The 15,829-nt window shown below is 39.1% G+C and overlaps 1 protein-coding gene across 2 annotated transcripts in view; it reads right to left on the reverse strand.

Moving 5' to 3' along the window:
* LOC119798097 (WD repeat containing planar cell polarity effector) overlaps window positions 1-15,829 on the reverse strand; it is a 124,692-nt gene that overhangs the window by 25,588 nt on the left and 83,275 nt on the right. For both annotated transcript variants that reach the window (XM_038307442.1, XM_038307441.1), the window contains 4 exons: window positions 9,184-9,787; window positions 2,909-3,097; window positions 1,391-1,514; window positions 393-456 (listed from right to left, as the gene is read on the reverse strand). In XM_038307442.1, coding sequence (XP_038163370.1) covers window positions 393-456; window positions 1,391-1,514; window positions 2,909-3,097; window positions 9,184-9,787 — 981 coding nt within the window. The remainder of the gene's footprint in view (window positions 1-392; window positions 457-1,390; window positions 1,515-2,908; window positions 3,098-9,183; window positions 9,788-15,829) is intronic.

Below are 15,829 nucleotides of genomic sequence, written 5' to 3' on the forward strand. Positions count from 1 at the left end.
GGATGGCTTAATGGATGGATGAATGGGTGGGTGGATGGATGGGTGGATGGATGGAAGAATGGATGGATGGATGGGTGGATGGATGGATGGATGGAAGAATGGATGGATGGATGGATGGCTGGATGGATGGATGGATGGATGGATGATGGTTTGATGCAATGATGGATGTATGGATTATGGTTGGATGCAGTCATGGATGGATGCTTGGATGGTCAAACACACATAAACCGTCTTCTTTTTTGCATTATTATCTGTCTACGGTAGCCCAGAGAGGACAAACAGAAGCTGGTATAAAAAAACTATGTAAAGGATGTTTTAGAATCTATTTCATTGTTTTCAGTTCCACTATTTTTACTGTTTACTTCTCAAAATCTAAATTTCTTTCAACTCACCATGAATAAATCTCGGTCCTCCAAGTCTACAGCGAGGAGGAAAGCTTTCTCAAAACGCTGATGCCTGCAAAGGAAAACAGAGAAAAATAAATCCCTCACTAAGATTTAGAGATGAATCAGCCTGAGGTACATTTTCCCTCCTAGCTTTTTATTGTTGCACACAGACAATTAAATCCAGCGATATGCACATAATTCGCTGTGCACTACACTGCCAATAAGTGTACAGTAAATAGTGAGCTTTTTTTTTTTTTCTAGAATTAAAGCCAAAAGAGAGAGCGAACCACCGCAACTTTCCCCGTCTACATCCAACATGAAACAAATAAACAAGTAGAAGGGGGGGAGCTTCGTTATTTGATGTTAATGGAGAGAAAAAGAATGCAGGCAGGTGATAAGGGAGGAGGAGGAGGAAGAGGAGGGAGTCCAAACAACACTCCAGCTCTGGTACAGAGGAGGAGAGAGGAGGTATTTGCTAGATGGAGAGCTGTGAGCAGCAGTGTGTGGGAACAACAGGGTCTATTTCAGTCAAACAGGCGTTTCAAAAGGCTCTAATGGCAGAAGGGAAAATGAAACGACAGTTAAACAGGTCTATGTGTGATGCTTTGCCTCATGAATGACTCAAAGCGGCACTGCTGTGTGTGTGTGACTGATGAAATTCAAAAGCTACGTCCTTTTTAGAAATGTCAAAATAGAACGAGCAAGAGGAAAACAAGGAGTGTTAAATTTGTTTTCTCAACGGTTGTCATTTTTAAAAGACGTTTTTGGACGCAGATAAAGCCAACAATGTGCTCCAGTAGTGTGTTAAAAATACTCTCTGAATGGGTTTTACATTTCACATCACTGAACTGTGGCCCGCGAAAGAATTACATCCTTTTCTTTTACTGCCAGAAGAGCTCTACAGAAGCTGACCTGGACCCCAGTGGGGATGCACAAAGCAGATTTCTCACTCAGAGCATCAAATTAAGAACAGAGCAGCAGCGGCATGGAGAAAGTGTTGTTACCTGAGGAGGTGGTGAAAAAGGCGGCGAGCATACTTGCTGACTGGCTCCCTGTACTCCAGTATCACTGTATCAGAAAGGGGGGCAGCCGGAGCGTAAAACACCCGCAGAGCAGCTTCCAGCTGGGCTGAATGCAGGGCAGAGACACACCAAGATCTATTTAATACATATATTTTTATCACGTTTCTTTTAATGCACATTATGCCTGGTTCATATAGGAACAACTGGCAGTCTAAAGTGGATATCAACAGTGTAAAAAGACTAAAGAGATCAATATAGAGCTTATTTTATCAAACAAAAAAATCTGGGGTAATAACCTGCCTGCACACTAATGTACACATTTGAACTGATCCTTGTTGAAATACACAAAAAACAAACTGTCATTTGTGAATGCACTGTATATACTGTATATATCATATGCACCTATTTCTTCCTTTGGCACATTCTTCTCCTTTGACTATTTTAACTGATGTAAGAAGTACATTTCTCCACTCTGAGATCAATCAATCAATCAATCAATTTCCTTCAGCCTTCTTTGAAATATCGTAAAATGGCAATAAGTATCTACTCTGAGTTATCCTATCCTCCTGTGAGGACATATCAGCTGAGCCCTCAGATTTTATTATGTATCTGGCCTCTCATTAAACATAGACTTCCATTACTTGATTTGGAAGAGGACACAAACAAAGATTGGAACTTTTTCTGAACGCCTATGTTAGCCTCCCTCGCTCCACCTGGCATTTATACTAATTTCAGAGAAATATCCAGTTTATGTAAAGCCATTACTACCTTCCTTCCTGCATTATGTGGTATATTAAACCTTTAGATTTTTTTACAGCCTTCCCCTGACTGATGCTTGTGTACAACAAGACCCCTCTAAACCATTGCAAACTCATTTAGCTCAAAGCTACAGGTTCCAAAATTTGGATTCCAAATACTAGAAATAAACTAAAATGTGGTTTTAAGTTATCAAGAATCACAATTACTGATTATACATGTGAAATTAACAAGACTGAATGCTTATTTAAGCAAATGTTTTACTTTATATATTAGATCGCACCGATGGTGCCTCCTAAACTGATCTAATCAAAGGATGGCCAATGTTTTTACACCTTCCAACATTCTGGCATTATAGAATGGAATAGAACACATATCCTTTATTGTTCCATAATGGGGAAATTCTTGTGTTATGCAGCAGCAAAAAGATTATAGAATAAATGGTCACACAAATGTGGACCTTAGAAAAATGCATAAGAATAACATAAGAGTGAAGTGTTAAAAGATAAAAAATAAAATACTGTGCTGTAGACTGTGCACCTGGAGAGCAAATAACCAATATACAGCAATGGACATTTTTACACTAATGCATATTTGAAATAGCAGCAACATCAGAGATGTGGAAAATCACAGCAGCATATTATTCAACAAGGGCTGTAGATGTTTATGGTCAATGGACCAACAAATAGCTAACCTAGCTGACAGGCTAAATTTCTGCTCGGGAATGAAAAACCAGAGATATACCCTCTCTGTCTGCGTTCAGCGGCAGCCTCAGCAGGTGGTTGGTGACAGAGCTCAGGCCTTGGTAGCTCTCGTCCCCCATGGTGCTCCAGTCCATGGCCTCCAAGATGCCCAGCGCCTCTCTGACCTGACCGCAACGAAGCCTCTGCTGGAGCAGCTCCACATGACCCAGCTGGCCTCCAGTTAGAGCTCCTACCACGTGGAGACAGAGTTCAGGTAAGGTTGAATTAATAAATGTCAGAGTAAATGAAAAAGAAACATCAATTTAAAAAAAATCAGTTGTGAAAGTCACCTGAATAGATGATTAAATTAAATCACAAATAACTTCATCCTACATCTGTTATATTCTCATTATAAAAGAAGCAACCTTTAGGTTTAAATTTGGTTATATAATCATTGCACTTGATGAAATAGGTTCATTGTCTTTTCATGTTTTTATATCTTGTTATTTTTTGTTGTCCTTTTTCTTATTAACCAATATGGAGCCTCCTTGTGTCTGCAATAAAGAATTGGATTTCTCATAAAAGATTTGTGCAGCTCTAAGCTCATGAAAAGAGCAGCTAACATCCGAGCAGAGCCCACACATGCTGGACATAAACTGATTAGACTTTTACTTTTATGGTTTAAAATCACACAAAGAGTTAAAATGTTAAAATATATATATATATTTCTAAGAAGAAAAGCTATGGAAGCTCACTGAAGATAATTTTTCGTACGTAACATTAAGTTATGTTGTTTTTATTTCACTTTTCATTGTCCAGAAAAAGGAAAATGTTTGTTGCAAAGACAATTAAACAGAAAATATATATATATATTGGAGGAAAAATAAGCAACCAATTGAAATCAAAATATTCCCATAAACCAGTAAATACAAAATATAAAAGAGGTATTATAAGAATGTTTATAGAGGTCCTTTCTGAAAATTATGACTCTACATAAAGATGGAATATACGATAATAATAAATTGGCCCATTATTATGTTTTTTAATTGGATAAGATCTTATCCTCAGTTTTCAGCCAAACAGATAAAAAAATGTATCTCTTTAAAGCTGAAAATACTACTTTATTTCTGCAAAAATGTGTTAGAATATTTTCAAAAGATTAATTAAAGGAAATTATAACAAAGTGTGACCTAGGTGCCAATTTACACGTTGAATGATTCACAGGTCAGTGTTAAGCAGCTTACAAAAAAAAACAAAAAAACAACTTTACCCTGAAAATTGGCAAAGAGGCCGAGCAGAAAGCCTGAAGAGTTGTTGATTAAGACAACTTTAAAGGATTACCCGTAGTTCTGACTCCTTAGAAGCTAAAAAATACAAAGAAACAAACCTAAAATTGTTTTACACAGCATTGTTTTTAATCATTTATTGCTTCCTGAAGTCACAATGAAATATTCAGATAAAAGAAGGTCATGGATAGTGAGCGTTTATTGTCGGTGCAGCAGGCTGTTCGAAGTCTTGTTAAAGTAGCTGAAGAAGTTGTGTGTAGATGGGGGAGGTGGAGAGGGTGGTAAGGGCAATTAAAATGACAAGCTGGCAATTAGCAAACCTCCAAATCCCCTAAAGAGAAGGCTAATGTGGCTAATACATCAGCTTGTTTGTGTTTGTGGGTGCTGTTTGTGTGTGGCTGTGTGCAGGAGGGCTAGAGTTGGGTGTTGACTGCTGCTCTAACTAAACTTTTTAGCAGAAACAATGGATCCTTGTGGCGTGAAGGCGTGATAGCTCCCTCTCACACCTGTCTATGCTGGTTTAATTGGCCAGCTAAGAAAAGAACACATAAAAACAAGTAGAAAACAAAAAGAAGAGACCTTCATGTCGAGCAAACATTAAATAAAAAATTGTTTTAAGCTTTATCTTGACTTTATTTTGACTTTAAGATCTACGGAAAGCACACAAGAGAAACAATCAGAGAAATAATTTGATTGAACATCCAATATTTGATCACTAGTTTATATCCTTCAGTGCACGAAAGGTGTTGGTGTCTAATAGGTTAATCCAAAGTGTATCTACTGTATTAAACTAACTAGAAAATTGCCCTTGCTTTCTTTGCTTTGTCCCCTAAATATCCTGTGGCTTGGTTTAAAAGGGTCTTCTGTGGCTTCCTAGTAACAATTTCTTTAACAGTGCCAATCATTTTTAATAACAGATTTAAATAATTGTCAACAGATCATTTTACTACAGTAGCTGTGGATCTCTGGAGCTCCTCCAGTCTGTTGGCTTTGTGGTTGGTTCTTTGTTCAATGTTCTCCCTGTCCTGCATCCTCCAGCACCACTGTCCTGCAGCTTTAGCATGCATCGCAAAGGCATTCAAATTACAGCTTCACTGGGAGAGCAGCCAAAACGTGTCTGACCCTTCCAACATATACATCCCCGAGTGGAAAAAAGTCCAGCGCATTTACTGTCTCCACAGGCAGGAAAAATACAGGAGCCTTAACTGATTTACAAATGAAAGAAAAATGTTAGAAAACAGACATAAAACCTCTGTTACACAGTAAAACCCATTGCTTAAATTAAAGATTAATTTATAAAACATATATAGGTGTAAATATTTGTGCTCAAAAGATAGTTTGAGTGTTGTAGATTTAGCCATGAGAAGCAGTCAGCCAAAAGAATAGATCTGGAAGAGACATGTTGCTTTCGAGGATAGCCGCTGTAACTTTAAGCTCTGAAATCAGTTCTGTACAGTAATTGAAGTTGATGTTACTTATTGTTTTATAACTGATTTTTTTTTCTTTAAAGTAAAAATCTTAATGACTTCAACTCAAAAACACTTAATTGATCCCAATGTTATACTCCAAAAACTCCATCTAACCAAGCTTTTCAATCTTAAATCGAACACAAATGTCGTTTTCATCTTGTTTTGAGATTGATAGACTATGTAGAAGCAGATTCTGCTGGATTATTAATCTTCTTTTAAGGAGGAAATAAGTATAATAATCTGCTAGTGCAGCAAGAGGTCCCACCGAAAGCCACTGCCTTACTGCACTGGCAGATAATTAGATGTATTCTGAGTAGAAAATATTCATACTTTATCCTCTCAGTAAACGTCTCCAGAACAAGTTTGGTCAGTGATGGAAATAAAGTCAGTCCAAATGGAGGCAGATGCCGCAAAATTGTTGCAGCTTACATTTTCATATAAAAGAATAGTTGGTATCCATGAAGTATGGGTGTACCGGGCAGGTCTGCCCAGTAACAGCTCCAACCAGTGGGCCTGTGCAACTCTGACAGCACTGCCTTCTCCAGGCTGTCCCAGTTGTTTACAGTCAGTCCATAGAGATGAGTGAATCAACAGAGTGCAGGTTTTATCCAGGAGCAGAGGAAGTTAGAGCATTAGGTGCAGGAATTAAACAGGAATGCATTAAATCAGACTACAGAGAAATGAAAACTGGGAAAATATCAGTTTAGAAACAAACCTGAGCTTAAAGATAACCCAGCGTTAAATTCTTATATTAACATGTTTTGTTCAGTATTAAACAGTTTCTTAAATGATGCCTGTCTCTAAAGCACCATCAGGCTGGACTCATTGTAAGTAAAGCAGGTCAGTGCAATAAACGTCAAATTAAAACTAGATTTCATTTGTGATCAAAAAACATTATTTCGTTTTGAACATAATTTTAACCAAGTTCTACTATACTGACAATGATGTCATCATTATCTGCTGCATTTATACTGAGACACATTATTGAAGCGGGTGTCAGAGTGGGACCTGTGAAAGTATCAGGGTGCGATGGGGAAATTGTGTTATTAACCTGCTTAAAACCAAGTAAAATATAATTATTTCAAGACAAATAATTTTACTAATATTTCAGTTTTTGCAGGGTTAGCCCACACTGTAAAAATGTATAAAAAAATAAGTAAATCTTTCATAATAAGTGTTTTTACCATTAACTTAAGCAGGAGATTAAGGCGATCAGCTCTTGGAATTAATATTTTTCTCTTAAAATACGATAATTAGATATTATGCACATAAAATAAGACATTGAAGTTGTTGTTTTCTTTTATTTTAAATATAAATCATCTTATTTCACTGGCAAACTGTCAAGGGAAAACACTTAACTCAAGAACAAAATGACATACATAAGTTTTTGCTGTTTGATATTTGTACCGATTTCTAAATATATGAGAGAAGTTAGAGAACATGTTGGGTCTTTTCCAGCATGAATGGAAACCTTTCATGTCTACTTCCTATTCTTTCTACAGACAGCCATTGTAAAGCTTATTGACTAATTAATTGTTCAGGTAGATGATACTTCATTATATACTTCATAAACCTAAACATTTTGATGCATAATGAAACCATAAACATTCACATAAAAAGGTGGTTATAAATATGTAAATATAGTAACTGATCAATCTGATCTCAGACTAAAATGTAGAATGCATTGTTGTGGGGAACAAATAGCACATTTTGATTTCTCCTTTCTTTACTGTCTGTTATCATAATGGCCATATTTTGGTTATGTTTTGTCTAAATCAATGGTTTGAATTTTTGGGAGTAAATCCACCAATTTCTTTGATGATAAGGGTGAAAGCACATAAGAAAAAGTACTACCTACTGTACAGCAGCCCATTTAAAGCTGATAGTTGGGGCTTCTAGTTTTAAAAAATAGTAAGTGATATTTGCCTTTTCTTTGCATTATAATTATTATTTTATATTACTTTGGCTTCCTTCCATTATTCCAGTTTTTCCAAACCCAGATTCATCATTACATCCTGTTTTACTGTCTTCCAAGCCCTGAGTGAAAAATCCTTTTTTCTCTCTTGGTTGCAGCACATTTCCTGGTCTGCTTCTCTACACCGTGTACCGTTGCAGGCCCAGCAGCGGCCAACGCGTGCCCAGATGAGATAACGCGGTGCAGGATGGGGGTGGTGGGTGTGGGGATGGCACAGAGGAGGCCTGCCTCCAGAGGGGAAAAAAAAAGACGAAGGGAGAACTTGGAGCATGGCCAAGTCTTTCTTCCACGCCGCCTTCCGACTCGCTCCTTCTGTCATGTAGCAGGCAGCATGAAACAAGTCAATACAGAGCAGGAGCACAAGCAACAAACGAGTTGGAGAGAGAGAGAGTGTATGTGTGTGTAAAGAAGCACATAAATAGGAGAATGCACACTAATGTACATGCGTATGTTGGGGGAATTATCATAGAGAAAAGACGTGCAGTCACTTTCTTCATCGGAAACCTTGGCAGAGGATCAGAGGAGTCGAAGCTATTGTTGGAAGATCACCCCCCACCCCCCCTTCCTGGTCACATACACAAACAGCACACACATTTACTAGACCCCCCCCCAAACCTGCCTGGTTTCAAACTTCAGCAGAGCTACATGACATCATCTTTCCGAAGTTCCAATTAAAGATGCTAAAAGAACTTGGTGTGTGAGAATGACAGGGATAGACGTCTGTCTCGCAGAATAAACTTTGATTGGCAAACTTTATCTAGGGTTCCCGAGGGACTGTGCAGCCACTGTAAACGATTTATCGGAAAAATGCATCCCAGAATGCACCTGAGGGCGTGGGAGCTCGTGCCCCGGGGCGATTATTGAATGACCTCTGAGAGCGTGACTCCCGCTAACCTTCCCTACGAATTAACTTCCTTCTGCAGCGGGGAGGTTCTGTAACAGGGCGACCCGCTCGCCAGCCTGGTTCTCACAGATCCAAAACAGAGGCGGAGAACTTGGAGGGAACAGGGCGCCTGGTGGAAACAGGGGCAGCCATCAGGGGCTCATATTTACGGTAAATACAGGGCAGGCATGCTCCAGTTTCAGAGGCACATGTTGACCTTTGTCACACTTCTCATTTAATCTATCGCAGATTAGACAAAGAACAACATGGCAACAATATTTCAGCTGTGGCTCTGGGGGGCGCCATCATCCTCCACCTACTGTCGGTCTTCTTCTTATTTTTAAAAGGCAGTAAGGTCCAGCTCCAGATCACATGACTCATGTGATGAGGAAAAGTGTCTCCATTGCAGTTTTGCGAAATATAACAATTTTGATACGATTAAAAAAAAACCAACTCATCGAAGTGTAAAAATTTATCTAAAGACGGGAGTTTCTTTTTATTTGCAGGGTTTTCCATTAAGGGAATTATTTTTCATAATTTGATGGTGACGTAACCACATCTACTGTTTGACAGAGATCACCTGATGCTAACTGGTTCGCTGCTTCCTGCTGAAAGATTCACAACATTCAGCCAGGAGGTCAGAATCTATTCATACGGTGCAATGATTTTTAATAAAATAAACGTAAAGAAGTAAATTTTTTTATCAAAACGTTGATGACTTACCTAGTCTGAATTTTAAGGTGACTAGTGGTCCTCCATTAAAGACTAATGTTAGCGTATCTGTCCCCTCCGGGCCACCGTCAAAACCAGCCCCCCACTGCAGCCCAACCAGGCCTCCGGAGCAGTTTATGTGCTGAGTTAGTCTCAATGTGGCGGCTGGAGATGCTTCTTCTGCTACGAGAGCCATGTTTAAAGGTGCCAAGCCCACATCAAAGCACATCACTTCCTCTTGTCCCCCCACCATAACGACGACAGCCCCCGTAGGGTGCCAGGCCATGTAGGAGGGCGGTACAGGGCAGGAGGCCAAGACCGAGACCGCCCGTCTCTGGTCGTAGAGGACTAAAGAGGAGTCACTCAAGCCTAGAAGGAGAGCGGTCTCTGATGGGTGCCGAGAGCAGGAGATAGGAGGTGATGGCAGTGGGATGGTGGTGAGGGATATGCGCTGTAGGCGACCTCGTGCACATTCATACACGCAGCTATCAGCGGAGAAGCCCTCTCTGGATCCCTGAGGTCCTGCAGGTAACTCTACTGTCAGCAGCTGGTAGTGTTGAAGCTGACTGAAGCTGCTGTCCAGTGGGTTTTCTGGGGTCCGGACAGAGCAAAGGACCTGAGGAGAGAAAAAACTAAATATAAGATAAGATATAGGAAGTAATTGCATGATATTTGAACACATCTAAAATCCATCCTTGTCTCCCCTAAAGAGACCGTACCTGGTAACCAAGAACCCAAGATTATATAATCTTGGTTGGTAGTTCCTTTTTAGTCAACTGTCTTAAAACTCCCTTAAAATTATCAAAATTATATATTCAGAGCATTTTTCCACAAGATTTTACTTCCCGTCAGTGTTAAAAAAAATCCAGATGTGCTGATTGGAGGTAAAACTAGCGAGGATGCTATGTGGGTAGTAAACAGTTTCAAAACTTACTTTTAGAATCATTTTTACTTTTACATAAGTAATATCTTACTAAAATATTGCTCCCCAACAGTGCTCCAGCCCAAGACATCTTCACATATAATGATTAGGTAAACAAGCTTACTTTCTATGTGGTGAACCAACCTTAAATGGTCAAGCTATTATACAGTAAGGATTAGATCATGTCACTGGAGCTAATTTACACTTTTATCATCTCTGTGACCTACTAAATGGACTGGATTTACAAGTTTTTTCTAAAAGAATATATATAATTTCGTCTGCCTGGATTTGTTATTACCATAATCCATTATCAGTAACATTATTCCTTTGTTTTATTTTTTGCTAATAGTGTTTACAATACCAGATTAGTTTTATTGTTTATTTAAAGTGGGTGTTATAATGAGTTACTCAGTACTTGAGAAATGGTATTCCCAAATACATTTTTTACTATTAGTCAGTGGGGTTAAAAGTACACACATTTGTTACTTAAGTAGAAGTATAGATACTGCAGCTTAAAAACACTCTGGTAAAAGTTAAAGTATCAACTTGACCTTATTACTCAAGTAAAAGTGAAAAAGTATGTGCTCCAAAAACTACTTCAAGTATAAAAGTATAAAGTAACCTTTAAAAAAACAGCCAGATGCCACTATATGAATTGAAAGCTCAATTTTTTAACTTTTTTGAAAAAAATTCTTTGAGATAGGTCCAAGGATGAGGGAGGTCTTGTTGGTCTCCGTCTCCCGATACGCTCTCGCCTGTGTCCGACCTTTCAGACATTTCAACATCTTTTCCTGAATCCTACATTGTAGCATGGCATAGACAATTCACGGTTGCAGTTTGAAGAACACCTGCTTGTTTCTGATGATTTCCGTTAGCTAACCAATGAGTCTTTGTGTTATATGATCTATCCAATTACACTAGTTTTTACTAGATGTGGATTTCGCTGGAGTACTTAATTTAAAATAAGTGGGGTCCGAATAAAGAAAATCATCAACCAGTAAAGGTCCGAAGACATTTTGTAATGATCTGTAACTATAAACAGAATTTAACACTGAAATAAAATGAGGTGTTTATGCATCCATGTTATACATTGATTTTTTTAATAAAAATATCTAAAAAAAAAAAAAGAAAGAAATATTTTCCATTTTAAAATCGAAAGTGTTTTTTGAAGCAGAGAACAACAATTGTTCAGTTTGGTATATAGACATTTTCCTAATTCATATTTTTTTAAAACACCTGAACTGACCGTTATTTTCTCTTTTTCTGTCTTATTGAGAGCAGTGGGCTTTATGCTGCCCTGCAAGGCTTTAAACCTGGGTTTGAATGGAGACAAAGCCATTCTAAAGCACATATCAAGTTGCTCATTTTGAGCCTGGATCCATATTTATTTCTAATTCTGTTCATGGTGGAGAATCCTGCCTCACAGCAGCAGGTTGAGCCAAACATACTCAAAATGTTCAGGCTCCGCTCCGGTCCGGCCAGGTCAAGATCCGCTATTGTAATTGAACCAAACAGGAAAAAGAACGGCGAGAAGATCCGGTTTGTCAAATTAAATATTGTAACAACAGATCGGTAACTACAAACTAGAGCATAATTCTTATATATTTGAAAACTAAAACCGTTTATTTAAAATATTGGATGCAAAATATTGGTACTTCAACAGACCAGAAAGCAGATTTCTCTTCTCCATCAGAAACCGCACATATGCTGGATGCCGATGGGGATTATTTTAATATGTCATATTAAATTAAGCGTTCATTTCTGGATGTTCTGCGATGGAGTGGCGACCTGTACAGGGTGTACCCGGCCTCTCGCCCATTGGCTGCTGGAGATAGGCACCAGCACCCCTCGCGACCCCACTCGGGACAAGCGTGTAAGAAAATGGATGGATTTCTGGATGTTTTGCTCCTACGAATTTAATGATAGTATCGCGCATGCTCTCCTTGAGCTCCGAGGATAAGTTGGAGCGGAGCAATGTGGGAGGAACAGCGCAGCCTGGAGGCTTTGCTTTGCGCAGGCAGTCTGGAACGCTGCGGAGCGGAGACGGAGGATGTAGGATTCATGGTAACAGGAGAAGTGGCGCAAGTGACGTTTAGACACTGTCATCAGACAGATATGTGGAAATTTATAAATTTATAAATGTTTTAAATCATGTTGGGTCCGGATTAGCCAGCAGGTGGGTCCGGATCCGGAGCGCGGTCCGCTAATTCATGACCTCTGCATTAAACCAAAGCCAAGAGTAACGAGTAATGTTTGTTTTAACAATGTAATAAATAGAAAGTACGGATACTTGTGTGAAAATGTAATGAGTAGAAGTCAGAAGTAGACAGAAAAATAAGTAATGGAGTAAAGTATAGATACCTAGAAAGTGTACTTAAGTACAGTAACAAAATATTTGTACTTCGTTACTTGACACCTCCGCTATTAGTTGAGTAATTTTTGGGATGGCTATTTTTTACTTTTACTTAGTAAAAATATGTAGTATTGCTACCAATAGTAGAAGTAGAATTCATGGGTACTCTACCCATCTCTGGTTACTTATTAGAAGAAGAGGAGCTGATGGAGGCGGAGATAACTATGCTTACATACAACTTAGATTTAAACATGACCAAAAATAGTCATAACTATGTTTTTAGGAAGCAACAATTGAGTCAGGTTTGGACCAATTGCATATGCCAGCCTTTCAGATTCGCCCACAAATTGTCTATCGGAGTAAAATCACATAGTGGTCGAGTCCAAAACACTGCCTTGCAGTCCATGCTCCACTCCGTAGCTAATTTGGTGGTGTGTTTAGGCTCACTGCTCATTTAATAGAACAATTTTTTTGTGTTTCAGTATCGGCACAAAATCTATTTGCCTTGTTTCTGTTCATGTCAGCTCTATTTTCCATTATCATTTTAGTTAGACTCAGAGACAGCCAGAGGCACTCCATCATGAGGGACTCTGGATAAAGACGGGATTAAAGGATACAAGCTAGACGACACAAGCGTAAGCTAATGCTAACTTGATGTAGCGGTCATACACACAATAAGGCCGTCGGTTTAATGGTGAGGTTATTAACTATAATTTCCATGATGTCAAATATCCATGTAAAACCAGAGGCTCCACTCCAAGACCAGCAGTGCTTTGACTTTACATTTTCAACAGGACCCTTCACGGTTGAAACTGCATATAAGCAGGTACTACAACGGAGAACAGGATTATGCAACAATAATGGAAAAGCTTAAAAAGTGGGTGAAGCTGTACAGAAAGGTGATTTGGTGGTATTAATGGAAAGAAGGATATTTGATGCTACTTTTGTACATTATAGTTAGCTAGGTTTTTCTAAGGCTTGCTAACTTCCTTTACCTTTTCTCTTCCAAATATAACAACAGGTTAGTTTTTAACCACTGGACATGGTTTTGAAAATTCAAGCTTAGGTATCTGTTGGAAACTACTGTCTGATTTTTCTGTTGCTTCGGTATAAAAGCGTCTTTCTTGTCTTTTAGCCCACGCAGGTACTGGTTTGTTTTCTGCTAAGTGAATACATTTCTTGCCAACCTTAACCAGGACTTTTGCGAGGTCTTTTGCTTCTCCCCTGGGTTTGGTACAGACCAAAATACCTCCACCTCTGGGACACATACCCAATCTCTTTTCTATCATGTTTAACCTTCTGTAAACGTATCTGTAAAACATTTTGAATGGATTAATCTGGCACCTTTATCCATCTGTACATTACACATATGGAAGAACCAAGATCTCTTTTCAGATTTTGGGCATGTTTTTCTTGCTTTTCCTCCAATTTAACACAAGTTAACAGCATAGTTGCAGTTTTGCCTTAAATAAACCCCATATATTACCACTTTTGCATTGCTAAATAGAAAAGTTTCTGGTCTTCCTATCTGAAGAAGTCTGATTTAATGTTGCAGAGTGTGAAGAAAATGTTACATCATTTAATAGATGTATGTAAATATTTGATGTCAAGGGAAAACAAGAGCAGTAGTTATAATTTAATCGATTTGTGACTAATTATTCCCAAAACCACATTTTGGAAGGGCACGTTTATTTATTAGTATCAATACAATACAGCATCAATACAGACACTATTCTGCGTTTCACTATGCTGCAAAGCATTTGATATGAAGTGATGCTGTTACAGAATTACCCATTTTTAAATGCGAATAAGGATGGGGAAATAAAGAAAAAGCATTTCAGAGAAAGAAAGACAGAAAGAAAGAGTCAATAAAGAGTCACCTCTTGGCAGGAGCTCTAAACCCCCAGAGATGAAGGGAAAAAAGGTCTGCTCATAAACACCCTGCTGTCAATCAAGACAGCTAATGATAAGAGCTCTATTTTAACTCAAGGTCAACAACATCTTCTCCCTGAGCATGCCAGGGCTTGGCACAAAGTGATAAACAACCACCACTGTTTACCTGTGTGAGGAGCCAGGGGCTCAGTATCAGAAAATGACAGGGAAATAAAACGTGCTTCATTCGATATAAGAGGAAACCTTCGAGTCTTTGGACAAAGGTGAAAATCCAGGAGGAAGATTATTTGTTGCTGGACTTAAACCAGGTAGTGGGCACAAAGACCCTGCTAAAGAAAATGACAGAAAAGAAGACAGTCCATGTCATACTGTTTGATAAAACACCCACCTTGAACCAGAAACCGGAGGAGGAGACAACAGCCTGCGATAAACAGCAGTCCAACAGTCACTAACAGAGCCTTTTAGAAGGGATTTCACCTTACCAAAGCCTCTATCAGAGCCTTGCATTGACCGTGGAAGCTTTGGCTAAACGAGCCTATTTCATTTCGCCATGTAGACAGAAAGAGGGATCGGCTGCTTGCCAGCCTTTCCTTTCCTTTTGCAAAGCTGCTCGGCCCAGTTTTTTGGCAGGCATTGCCAAAAAGGGACTTAGAGGGAGGAAATCTTTTTTTTCACTGCCTGCCCATGGTCTACAGCAGGAAAGAAGCAGATGACTGTCCTCCTGAAAGCCTTTTTTTCCCTTCTCTATAATCCCTCACAGCTAGCTCCTGCTGCTGCCCGGGGGGCCAACACTGTGTGTGTTTATTTGAGGCATCAGGCAAGAGGGGTTCGATTGGGGTAAAAGGTGGTTTATCCCTGGGAGAGCTGCACTGCTGTAGGGACAGAGTGCATTAAATAAACAAGCAGGCAATGATCCATTGAGTTAGTCCAACAGAAATCTATCACAGGTATTATCAGACCAACTACTGTGCCACAAACCCTGACCTCGCCAGACACATCCTATCCTTTAAGCATTTGGTCCCATGCTAGAGCTTCGCTGTGCCAGCATGCCATCACGCCACCATCACTGCGAAAGAAATGCTGTGAGTGCACAGATGGGTATCCCTTTGAAAAATGTGCACCAAAAAATGGTTACGTTTTAAAATATGTCAGCATTTGTAAAACAGCTGCAACCAATGAGCAAATCTTTGTTGTAACTTTTGCTGAAGATTAAAAATAAAATATGCAAAACACACAAAACCCTGAGAAAGGCTTTGAATATCATAAGTAGCGCAGTCTGGATTTTTTTAAGTGAGGTACAAGAAATCCTTAAGGAGGTGATGGGCTGCTGGCTAATAATTATCTTATATCGAGCTTTTTAAGCCCACCAGAGTCTGTATAGGCATTATATGATGAAATAATGTTTGCACTATGGAAGGTAGCTGCTTTCTGGTGATATTTTTCCAACTGGGAAGAAAGACAACCTGCAATGGCGGCTCTAGCCCTCTTGG

Source organism: Cyprinodon tularosa, unplaced genomic scaffold (assembly GCF_016077235.1).
Source record: "Cyprinodon tularosa strain WSP-4 unplaced genomic scaffold, ASM1607723v1 ctg61, whole genome shotgun sequence".
Taxonomy (NCBI): Eukaryota; Metazoa; Chordata; class Actinopteri; order Cyprinodontiformes; family Cyprinodontidae; genus Cyprinodon; species Cyprinodon tularosa.